General features: G+C 39.3%; 2 protein-coding genes across 18 annotated transcripts in view; both read left to right on the forward strand.

Moving 5' to 3' along the window:
- The window catches only part of LOC147709160 (uncharacterized), a 30867-nt gene extending 25053 nt beyond the window's left edge, over window positions 1-5814 (forward strand). The window contains exons 2-3 of the mRNA XM_086925169.1: window positions 1128-1296; window positions 5441-5814. Of these exons, the coding sequence (XP_086781295.1) occupies window positions 1128-1296; window positions 5441-5814 (543 nt within the window). The remainder of the gene's footprint in view (window positions 1-1127; window positions 1297-5440) is intronic.
- NRXN1 (neurexin 1) overlaps window positions 1-13212 on the forward strand; it is a 1556457-nt gene that overhangs the window by 1101610 nt on the left and 441635 nt on the right. The gene's annotated exons all lie outside the window — the stretch shown is intronic.

The raw sequence follows: 13212 nt of genomic DNA on the forward strand, positions 1-13212 counted from the left end.
TAGTGAAAAATGAATACAAAATGTCATTTTATGGTTTAAAATATCAGTATTGTTGAAAAGGGGAAATATGTGTCAAGCGCCCTGTGGTGTAGTGTATCAATTATATTAACATCATTGTAATAACAATAACAACAGTAATAATACTAATAATCATAATATTTATTATTATTAGCATTACTTTTATCAGTAGTAGTAGGTGTAGTAGTACTAGTAGCAGAGAATTGGAATAGTTGGAACTACTAGTTTAAGTAGTTGTAGCAGTATTAGCGCTAGTATTAGCAGTTGCAAAAGGTTAGTGTTAGAAGTCCTAATATGAAGATTAATGTTATTAATAATATTAAATAATCTGATATTATTATTATTTGTATTACAGTTATTTGTATTATTCTTATTCTTATTATTATTAATAAAAATAATATTATTACCAATATTATTTATATCAATGCTGTGATTCGGTAATGATATTACTTTGACACCACAATTAGTACTACTAATACAGATACTAATCAACAAATTGGTTTCCTCCACATTCACAGACCACAGCTCCTCAAATTGACTGATCTTCTGCATGTCCAGCAAGGGTTCCTATTGTCTATATGTCCATAAAGGGTTCTGAGGAGGAAACCTTGGTGTGCCACATTTGTGCCTGGCACCAGCTAGTGAGTTACGGTGACTCATGGCTTCTTCTTGTCCAGTGGCATAAATCTTTCCCGGTGGCAACCCTACCCACTTTTACAGCAGTTTCTATCTATCCTACTACACAAATCTCATAGTGCACCTTATTATACAAATATAATATGGAGAAACCTTTCTCCCCATGTGCAGAGCCTGTGTGTCCACCCAGGGGTGTGGATAGGGTAATCAGCAGTCCCTTCCTCTGTGGTTGCTCATAACCATTCTGGGGGTAGCTTTTCTCCCTCTGGGTTTGATGCCAGCCTGTCTCGGAACACAAACACTCGGCCTGTCCACATTTCACCTGACCTTTACTTGTGGCAGTGCAAGCATATTTGAAGTTATGTAGGTACGTGGGTTGAACCCAACTAGTCTTCTTGCAAGGGGAAGAAACCGCCCTCCCAACAGCCAGGCCATTGTCTCTGCTCTTGGAGCATTTTTCATGCCTTGTTAAGATCAAGCACGTGATTGATACCTGCTGGAGAGCCAGTGTAAATTTCAAAGCTCAAAATCATCTAGAAGCATCAACCCTGCGAGCTGTATCTGAAGAGGCCTCCACAAGGCTAGATACCTTCTCTGCTGCTGAGAAACTTCCAGTGGGGAAACGGTTTCTTCACCACAGCGGTAATGCACATCAATATGATAAGCTTGATTGGTTTGTCTAAGTCATCCGGAGGTCTTTAGGCCAAAAAATTTCTAAAACACAGGTTTTTCAGGGATGTTTGGAGGACTACACTCTGATACAGCCAAGAGGGAAATGACCTCAGGAAAATAATTTTATGGTAAAGACTCACTCCAGCAGAGGCCACCAGTAGGGTCTAGGATGGTCCAATTCGATCTGGTCAGCTAGGATCTTCCGAAAAAGACCTTCTGCAGCTTATGGCAGACAAGTAGCCACAAAGGAGGTCAGTCAATAGACCCTAGGAGTCCACTACTTTATCCTAGGCACAAGGGTTGGGCATGTCCAGTATTCGAAGGTTACGCTCAGATAGGTGTAGGTGTAACTCACGTTATTTTGAGTGGCATAATTATTCAAAATAACCACAAAATTAGAGGAAATTACATGAAATGCATCACACACAAAAAAAATACATGAACTGTCCATATGGGTAAAAGGTTTACTCAAACATGTGCTTTTGAGTTGATTTCAAAGTTGATAGGCCTGCTTGGGTAAAAAAATATATCTCAAATGTTTGTTTATAAATCATGTTAAAAAAACTGCCATTCACATTCATATTTATAGATAAGTGCTCAAAAATTACCCAAACAGTCTATTTGGGTAAAATAATGTCCCTGAAAAAGCCACTTACATGCAAAAATTGCCTGAAAGGTGCATCTCATGTTATAATTTCTCCCTGAAAATAAGTGATGTGCTGTAATGTCATGCATTTAGCAATTTCGTGTACATTTTATTATGCAAAATTATGTCAGTTACTCCAATATGATTAAAATGTAGCCCAATCATGTTCCCAAGTCAAATACAGCAGGTACAGTCCTTTTCTGTTTTTCTACAGTTCCAGAAAGTTTTTCTGAAGAATGTGTCTCGAAATGCCTTACCTATGCCTCGAACAAACTAGTAAGTTGTGTTCACTCCTTGACCCTCCCTCAGCAATGGCGAAAGGGTTCCAATGATAAGCTCTATCAACTCTTGCAGCAGTCCACGTTTGTCCTATTGCAAGCAGTCCCACAGTGTTCCTCACTCCCAATCTTCAAGATGGGGAGCCTTTTCTCCTTCGTTCAGGGTGGGTGTACCCACTGGGAGGTATGGGCAGAGTAATGAGCTGGGACTTCCTCCACAGGCACTTCACCCAAGTTCGGAGTGCAGCTTTCTTCCCACTGGGTATGTCACCTGTCTGAATGGGAGAACAAAGCTGGCACCTTTTAAAGAGTAACCTAGCATTTGCTTGTGACAGGGAAGGCGCCTTTGAAATAAATTAGGCTCCCAAACCCACACCAATTGATCTTCCTGACAGAATAACAAACACATCCTCACAATTGAGCCTTTTGTTTTTGATCTAGGAGCTGTTTTTACACCTCTTCAAGGCTAATTTTTCACCCAGCTAATGCTGCATATTTAATGCAACATAGCATCCAGGAGTGTCTACAAGGGAAAGGTAACTTTCTAAAAGTTACTTTTCCTTAATATTTATTAAAATCCAACAATCATTGAGTTGGTCTTTTAAGAAGTATTAAAAATATTAGTTTAATCATATTTCTAGCTGTTTCAAATCTAGTGATGTCAGTATTAATATTTAATATTGCTTCTCAGGGACAGAAAGCCTTCTTACAGTGACAACAGCTATTGGGTGCTAGTCACAGTAATGGCAAGTTAAGTTTCTACATGTCCTCCTTTTAAATATCTTGCATACAGCTTTGTGGCCTAAAGGCGTACATTGGGGTGATTTATAGGTTTTTTAAAGTTCGTTTTTCTCCTGTTAAAAAGGGTTCATTTTGACAAATTGATGGCAGGATTTGAACTGCAGCTGCCAGGCTACATTGGTAGGCTTGGAGTCAGGTTTGCCTGCTCGAACTAGTGGATGGCACAGTAGTGCTTTAATCCATACTCAGCATTTACCTTTGCAGGTGAACAGTGTGTTTTTGGACACTCTAGACCATGTCCTTACAGGAAATAACTCAAAAAGAGTCCCCTTCTCACACATGCCAACTTTAATTTTGGACATGTTCCACTTTTAAAAGTCAAATGCCCTCGTATATGGGTAGGCTTAGGAGTGACTTATTTCATATTTGAAATCTAGTTGTCAGAAGGGTGATGCTGAGAGGTCTGCACACCAGGGTTTATGCTGCTGCTGTTCAGTGCAGGCCTGAAGCCATGTTTTCAATTTCTCACTATTATTACATAGGTGCAGCAGTAGACAAGAGGCATTTTACTTTCAGGCCCTGGATGCATTTCCTGTCCTTTATATTTCATCCTCTAGGCAAGATACATAATAAGTGGTGAGACAATTCAACCATGTTCAAAAGGGGAGCACAAGCACTTTACTTCTTTTTTTGAAGGGGTAACAGTGGAAAGAGATCTAAGTCCAGTAATAATAAGGTCAAGCAAAAAGCCACCAATTTGGGGCAACCACTCAGAAAAGTTTGATTTTCCTACAACTCCATATCACTTTCTTAGGAAAGATATCAGCTCTCAGTTAAATGACTTTATGGATTGCCATTTGCCATGGTATCAAAGTCAATCTATGTTCTGCTCAAACAAGAGAACTAAAACTGTTAATAAAAACATAAAAATGTATAATAACTAAAATATGAATTAAACAAATATAAATGTATACACATATCTATATATATGTGTGTTTGTATAAATATATATATATATATATATATATGTATATATATATATATCTACAGATAATATAAAATGTGAAAAATAAACATATAATGATATTTCATATATTTAAATATTAATATAAATATAGTAAACTCTGTAAAAAATTAGACATACTATTTCCCCTCCAGCCTGTTGAACAGTAGGTAAAGCATTGGACTCCAAAGGGGTAAAAATTACTATTCTCTCTACAGTCTGTGCAACAGTAAGAAAAGCGTTGGATGTGCAACTGTAAAAAAATTAGTTCACTTTAAAAAGCATGACACATTTTAATAACTCTATTAATTGACCAAAAATATAAAATGATTAATCTAAAAATTATATTTATACATTTGAAAAGTAATTATATCATTTAAACAATTATTTGAAAAAATTAAATCCATTTCAAATGTAATTTAATGAATTGATCATATAATTAAAATCCCACATTATAATATAGAAATTCCAACACGAGGTCCCTTCCAGGATCGAGCCTGCTGCCAGGTGGTTCGTGATGCCGGTGGAACCACCCCTGGGCTTCATAATTCTTTAAACAATCCAAAGCAAACATGCACACTCAAAAGTCCATGAACTTGGAGCAGACAATTTTATTTCTCAAAACGTTACGCGTTTTGCCAAACTAATGGCTTGATCACAGACCGAGTTACTAAAGTTATGTGCATAAATAAACATTGGAATAAAACATAGGACTCTGGTTACAGTTGAGTCGATGGCCCAGGAAATCTGTCGGACATTTTGGACTAGGTAGTATTATACAGTGAGCACACTTCCTGGTATAAACATTATCACCGAATGCACAGGTAAGTGCATCCTTAAGCTTCAAAACATGCTTAAAGTAAAAGTAATACAATAAACAGTCATGACCCAAATCTGTAAGGAATTGTTATACAGTGCCTGCTAAAATAATAATTGGTAATTTTTAAGACATGTTAGTCGCGAACTCGCAATCCAATGGTCAATGAGATATGACATGGTTCAAATAAGTGTGTTAGTCATATTCCCTTGGCCCGAGCAGGGTGGTGAAGTGCGAAAACTAGCATATGCATTCGCCAAGTGGCAAATAATAGACATTCTAACTCCTTAACTCGTACCTACAGACAACTAAAGAGCATTATGTGTGGCAACTCAGTAACGCTCAATAAGTGATGCAGAAATGGGCGGGTACATGCCAAAAAGCATGTAGTCTTTTGCACTGCACTTTTCTCCCATACACTCGCCAAATTAAACCTGCTCACATCTGTACTCACAACTTTGAAAACATCATTGGGCTCCTCCATCATTAGGGTGGAGTGTTAGCCCTGTCAAAGGAGACCCAGATGATGAAGCATGTCACCTGGAATGGTGAGTGATGGGAATCCATACAAATTTTGTGTATTTTATAGAGTCTTGTTAGTTTTGGTATTCTTTGTTCTTCTTCATTAGACTTTGGGGGAATATATTGTGTATTACCTAATTTGAGTGGTCACCAGGAGGAGTCCCAAGGAAAGCACTTGTTTCGGAAAATCTGGATTTCTCTGTTCAGGGTAATGCAGTTCTCTCACATACAGTTGGCCACGTTGGACATGCAGGAGGTGAAATTAGTCATGGTGGATTTCTTTATGCTGGTGAGGGAGAGGATCAGCTCAGTGTCATCAGTGAAAGAGACAATGAAGGTGCCATGGGAGATGATGCTGAAATCCTCAGAGAGGACGATGCAAGAAAAGAGTGGTGGTTTCTCCTCTGGCCATGATAGACCAGATATCACCTGTTGCTGCCCGGAGGACAGTTTCCATGCTGTGGTTGCTTCAGAACCATGACTGGATGGGTCCAGAAGGTGGTGCTGTTCCAGATGGACAGAGAGGTGCCTGTTTATCTCCTTCCCCAGGACTTTGGATGGGAACGGAAGAAGGAAGATGAGTCTGTGGTTGCTGACTCATTTTGGGTTAGCTGAGGGTTCCTTCATGATAGCTGTGAATTCTGCATATTTCCAGATGTCCAGGATGGTTCCTCTGAGGGTGGAGGAGTTGATGATGGTGTTGAATTTGATGCTGATCACTGTTCTTCCAAGGTTGTATATGTGATGAGGGCTGGGGTCTGTGGGGAACCCTCGATGGATGGTCTGCATTATTCGGGTAGTGTCTTCATTGGTGAGAGTACTCCAGTAAGTTTGATGGTGGGAACTCCTGGGGATGGCGGGAGGTTGCTGTATGATGTCTTCTGCGGCAGCTTGGGGGTGTGAAGTTAGTGTAGATCAAGAATATTTTGTTGCTAAAAAAGTCAGAAAGGTCATCACAGAGGTCCTGTGAGGAGGTGATGGTTTGGTGGCTGTTGCTGTTTTTTTTAATTCTCTTATAATGTTGAAGAGTTCTATGCCAGAGTAACCTGTGAGGATGGTCTGGTTGGATCTGAGGGTGTGGGTCCAGTCTGCTTCTATTATGTTCTTCCAGTTGCAGCTGATGTTGAGGGCTGCCTTTAGTTTGGTGAAGTGGGGCATGTTCATGTAGCAGTTCATCATGTTTCTGGCTGTGAAGACTGGGTCGAGTATGTGTCCATTGATGTGGGTCGGGTGCTTCCCACCCAAACACATAGGGTATGGAAAGAAGAAACATGACCACTCATTGAATGTCTCTAAACAAAGAACATCATCAGTAAGATTTGTGGTGGTACCATAAAACATATCTCATATAATGTTTCTAAATGTTGTATGTATGGTCTATTCACATATTGGTGATAGTCCTAGATTGAATATTCAAATACACTGTGATGGCTGGTTGTATTAATCACCCGCACCTACTGACCGAATTCTCGTCGCATACTAAATTAATCAATGTGCTTCTGGGCTAAATTAGTGCATCTAAAAAGTAAGTTCCTGTTCTCAACATTATGCAGATAATTTTTGTTATTTATGATTCTTTTATTTTTTTTGCACTTTTTCTATTGTAACACTCATTCCAATAAAAGGCTTGAATTACATATTCCGCATAATGCAGCAATTCTTCTCACGGAGAACAGCAATTTAATTCTTAACTCATGGTGTCTTTTGGGAAAACAGATTAGGTAAATGGGAAATCGAATAAATTAAGGTATTCAAATGCAGTTGTTTTGAAGAATTATGACTGAAAATACACATTTTCTATTTAGAGACATAATGTAGTCAGCAATAATATATGTGCGTAATGTCTGGAAACGATTTAGCAACAAGGGGTTTAATTGTCCAAAGAAGCAAGTCTATTTGTTCCCTCACAGTATTCTGCCTATGCTAAACACATAGCTATCTGCATGGTTGTGCGCTCTATTCCATTTCAGAAATATATTTCTATGGCAATTATTTTGTTTGTAGTGGAAGTGGTTATACAGAACAAATCACACATTCGAGATCTTAAGAATGAAGTTTGCATTTTTGCAAAATATGTATAAATCATTTTTGTTTTAAATTACTTTCGCCTAAATCTGGATCACAACAAATACATGTTACAGATAAACCATGAAACAAATGGTGGAAGCATTGTTCAAATTTAAAAATAAGTGGGGGAGAATGGGAAGGATTGTTTTACGTAAATCGAAACAAAATGCTAATCTCTTAAGGTATTTCGCACATACACAGCTAATGGTGGAAAGAAAAAGAAAAAAATAAGTATATGAACAATTAGAAAGCAAAAATGACATCGCTTTCTTTACTCACGTGGTATTTTGACGCAGTCATTGTCTGTCACTAAGAAATTAGATCAAATGAAAGTGCATCAGAACAGAATAGATTGCACCCTAGCTATCACCATCTAGGTAGAAAGTCATTGCATGTGGCCCATTGTATACATCATGAATCGTTGCAGAAAAAACAGTAGACACATGTTTTTCACTTACATCCACAGAATTACCACAGGACAGGGAAATAACACATTTTTAATGGGCCTCAAGGCTGGACAAGCCGTACTGGGTATAGGATGTTTCACTGTGAGCCTGGAAGGGTGGGGGGGCTTTTGTTACAGGGGTCCGCTTTTGGAGCAGCGCAGAAGTTTTAAAAGCACTGGAGAGTTCCTTGTATATCAAACAGTTTTCAGGCAACAATGAAAGTGCCAAATAATGTACCTGCTGGAGAGAGATCGGAGTTATGTCTAACAGCTGTTTTGACTCATCTAGGGTAGCAAAGAGGGTTAATATGCCTGGTACAAAGAGTGTGTACCAACAGATTACAGAACAGTATTTTATCTGCATAGATCAGTGGGATACTGCTTTCGTCACGGAGATCCTTTTGTGACTGTGCATGTTACAATGATAATCTAGGTTGTAAAGTTATGATTTTACCCAGTCTTTCATTATCCTAATTTTGGTAAAATTTGTTTGTTTGGGTAGAAATAAATTTGTATTAGTAAACTACTGTATTATGTTCTGAATTCTGAGTTTATGCTTTCCCAGACCAAGGACTCTTAAAAAATTCCTACCAGTATGGATGCATTATACAAATTGTAGTCCCCTTTGTATTATGTAACATTTTCTATACACTGATTCATACACATATAATTCATTGTCTCTATATGTGTGTGTGATGTAAAATGCTCTGATACCCTACACTGATATGAGAGGCGCGATAAAACAAATCAAATACATGTGAGAGAAGGGCTATGGAGAGATGAGATGGGTAAGTACGGCTGCCACCCCCACGATATCCAGGGTCTTGTCTTTCTCACAAATTTTTCGATGATCCTTATGTCTGGTTTGCCTTCATTCTCAGCGGCCCATGCTGATTCATCCACTATGGGTCTGTGTGTCTTCCTTTTCAACAGAATCCTCTTTTCCTTAACATGGCTCATTCTGACAAGCTGCCGCATACTGCTCACTGCCAGATTGGGGTTCACTTCTCTTCTCTCCCCGTCATTAGGTTAAGTCCCCTGGGAATTTTCTGAGAATTGTTTTCTAATCTGCCTGTTTCAATACTAACCCATGGATTTTTCTCCACCTCTCTCAAAGTGCCCAACTGGGCCCTGTATGAGTAAAAACAAAAAAATGTCCTTTTTGCACTTCACCGACTCTACAATACGATCGTTGTGATCTATCAATTCCGCCCACAACTTCTTTACTACATAACAATCACGTCAGTATTTCATTGTTTCATTTCCGGTGTCCCCAATGTTAAGGTCCAGATGAATCTCCATATTGTTTACAGGGTCAAAACGTTGTTGACTCTCACCATAACAAACAATATCCGGCCTTTCTAAATTAGCAAGTTTAGATTAGGACGTTGTTCATTTTCAAAAACGTGTCCTTTTATATACTAAGAAACCCTGCTGTATATTACATTTTGCCACTTATGTTTCATTGGATCTTTTTCACATGGGACACCAAGCAAAATATCAATGTTTGTCAATGCAGGTGCTATTTTGTGCAAAGCAAACACAAGGAGATGATGGACGGACTGCTGAAACTTTTCAAACACTGACCCCCAGTTACAGATCCGAGTTGAATCCATCATCATTCTTTAGCCCACTTTGCCATCCCAGTTCAGACACAGCTATATGCAAATCAGTCTTGACCCTGTGCCTCATGGGAACAGTCCAGCCCGAACTGCCAAAAAGCCATGCATCCCGGGACTGGTTTTCGGGCTAACAGCCCTCTTCAGTCAGGCTAGCTTGAATCCAGTGGCAAAGTGAGCAAGGGCCCAACGTCTGGGCAAACCCTGCCAAATTAGGGCGAACAAAGCAAACACAAGGAGATGTTGGATGGAGTGCTGAAAATTTTCAAACACTCACCCCAGTCACAGATCCGGATTGAATCCATCATCATTCTTCAGCCCACTTTGCCACCCAAGTTCAGACACAGCTATATGCAAATCAGCAGTGTTGGAGGGAGGTAGTGAGGAAATAATTAAAGAGCTCCAAAGATTACCCTTCCTGGTGCATTGTGAGATTATCATTTACTATGCTTTCAAACTAATACAATTGAGTATATGATTACAAATATGTTGTAAAATGCACTATATTTTCTCAAATGTTCTTGGGGAGGAGAACCTTCCAAAACCCCTTTGCAGTGCTATGCACCATATGTAGGTTTGTCAGGTAAAATAATCCAGGGTTGCTTTGGGTTCTTGGTCAGTCCCTGACAGGTATAATTTAAAAAGTACTGAGAAAGTTATGATGACATTTCTTATGAGAATTTAGATTAATCTAACTGTCCTTGCTGAGTAACTATTGCTACTGGCCTGCACAAATTAAGAAATAAAATAAAATCTGAGTATAGGAAGTGTATGCAAATGCAGGATGCATGCTTACTCATATAATATAGATACTCTCTTACATGCTGAATCCTTTGGCTCGCCATTAGGCATGCATATGTATTTTCATTTAATTGCAACATGCTTGCCCACAAATAGGAACTCAACCGCAGGCTTGAAACCTGAAAGTACAGTTTGGCTTTTAGGGGCATTAAATATATACATCTTTAAACAATATGCTGACAACAGTGAAGCCAACACTTCACAGCTTCATTTGTCTGAGATCAAGATATAAAAAGCCAATCCCAAAATGCTTCACTGTTGGCTAACATTATTCGAGGAAAAGCAGATACCCAACAATCTGTTTTACCTGACTCTGGTCGGAACAAGGAGAGCAGACCATAAATGACTACAAGACAGCCACAGGTATCAGTGTGCCTGTCCTGTAGGCACAAGCCACATATAAATACAACAAAGATGTTAAATAACTCTGATTGTATTGCAAATTAACTTGTTCCTAAGATTCGCCTCATATTGCAGAATAAGTAGTCACTGCCGCAATATAGGCCTCTGCACCCTGCGGCGCAGATGTTCCCCAATGATTGAGATACAAGCAGTACAATTTTTTTGGGGGGGGCGGAGGGGGTGGGAGGGGCTAAAGGTTTTAACACCTTCGCTGCTAATGGAAATCCCCTCCTGTGCTGTCCCTCATTGAAATGGGTGTGGTCGTGACTGATCCATTCCGTCACAAGCAGTAATTTTGAATTAATAATTAACTGTTATGGTCATCTTTAAATTAGACAGACATTGCCACCTTGTGGCAAACTATAACAAGCGCAGGTGTTGACAATTGGAAGCCGGTGCCCAGCACCAGAAACCACTGACTCACATTAAGCACTGACTGATACATAAGGGTACACTGCTGCTCGAGGGGGACTTATGTGAGAATAGCCTAATGGTGCAAAATCAGCTGCCTCTCCAGCGAGGCCCCTGCGTACTACCACCCTCCCCACACCCATCATGGCCTAAATACTATGGCCCAGTGGGGGTTAACATTGCTTGTTGGCCGGGCAGGCCACACAAGGCAGGGGGGTGGGTGAGAATGCCCCGAAAACCAAAGCAACACCTGAACCCCAGCCTCCGTTTACAGCATCTCAGGGCATTGCCCTGTGATGCTGGTGCCACATTAAAGTAGCCTGGCGGGGACTAGGGAAGACATTATGTCTCTGGGCCGCTTTACAGAGGCCCAAATAAACGGCCCACAGGTGACCCTGAGGCGCCGCCCTTTGCCGAATGCCCGACTTCTCATTCCGATCCTGTCTACATTTAATGATTGGCTCAATGCTAGTGGCTCTATTACAAGCTAGTAAGTGGTTTCATGATCAAAGGATTCTGGCCCTTGAATTAAAAAAGAACAACTGTAACTGAAACTATATCTGTGTTTCTACAGAGCACGGAAAAAGCTTTTGAAGGTTTATAAAATAAAGATTTGTAAAAATATAACTGAATGCTATCCCATATTAAAAGGGCAGAAACAAACGAAGCAGCAAAACAATTGTTCAGGTAGCCTGCATAAATCCTTCATGCATTGTATTTGGGAGACTAGGTTGAGGTTCTGCATTAGGGTGCAGGGCTACAGTCAATGCAACCGACTTCCTAAAAAGTTAATCTTATTATTTTATGTTAATGGATATTTGTATAGTGCAGCATTCACAAATTAATTTATCTCTTGGCACTAGATGCTTGGTTGAAAAAGTACCATCTCAAATGCAAAGTACCGAGTGTTATTTTTATGTGAAGTCTCATTTTCCAAAAGCCTATAGAAATTAAGAAGGTCTAAAATCTTTATAAGATCCTGGATTGTAGGGTAAGAATTCAATCTTCTCTTTTCTGAACACCTGAACAGTAGTTGGTATGCACCTCTAGGCAGACGTCTACCGAGAACTATGAACAGCAAGCTAAACACAGAAGTCATGCTTGTGAGTGATAACAAAGTTTTCACCCTGTAAGGCCTACGATGAAAAAGTAACAGCAATCTCTTTGAAATCGGGGCAACTGGTTGATACACAGGGATATCAATCTTCGCATCCACCTTTTGTGTAACTTACATATAACATGGGAGGGACCTTCTGGGAGGTGTTTGTAACGCTGTCGGTATTTACTAACACTTGTCCTATTTCACCTTTCAAAAGAATATAAATCTGCTTTTAAAAAGGTTGGGGTAAATGTGTTTGTAGAAATGGAGTGGGTATGGAAAGCCCGTATATTTGATTGAGGAATCAGCAAACAGGATTCTAGACTTCGAAATTAAATGCAATTAGGACAGTAAAGAAAATTCAATAATATACTAATGCATACCTTTTCCTGTACAAATCTGGCAGTAGACTTGTAATTGGAAATCTTTAATTTGTATACATTTTCATGTGCATTCCTCAAAAAGGTTTGTGAAACTCCTTAAAGTTTAAAAAAAAGTTAAATATATTCTTTGCGAATCAGCCAGAAAATGTATAATTGTTAAATATACAAATGTACAATATTTTCATGTTAAAGGTACAGATAGCTGCAGCATCATTTGTGGATGTCAGAAGATCCGCCAAAGAACTTAGACACACAAGAACACTTTCCCAGATGTTTGTATGCTTTTAATGTAGAATGAGAAGCATCATTAAATGGGATTTGCTCGATTTCACAGCCATCATGCTCAACATGTTGATCTATTTTTTTAAGTCGTCCCAATGTAATTGACGCATATTTTCCCTATATTGCCTGGGTATCAGGTGTGACCAAGACTGTCTCTACCATAAGGATCGTAGTACTGAGCAATAGGACCAATGGATGTTCTAAAATGCATTTCAATTAACTTCTTATGAAAATGCGCTTGAGTGAAATTTATGTTTGTCAGTGGAATTCTATCCACAGATCCCTTTCACCTCAGTATGGACTGATGTCTTAACATCTGTAATTATGATGATATTCATCAGAGTGGTAGGATTTCTTTCTTCACTGTCCT

This window comes from Lissotriton vulgaris, chromosome 6, assembly GCF_964263255.1.
Source record: "Lissotriton vulgaris chromosome 6, aLisVul1.2, whole genome shotgun sequence".
Lineage (NCBI taxonomy): Eukaryota > Metazoa > Chordata > Amphibia > Caudata > Salamandridae > Lissotriton > Lissotriton vulgaris.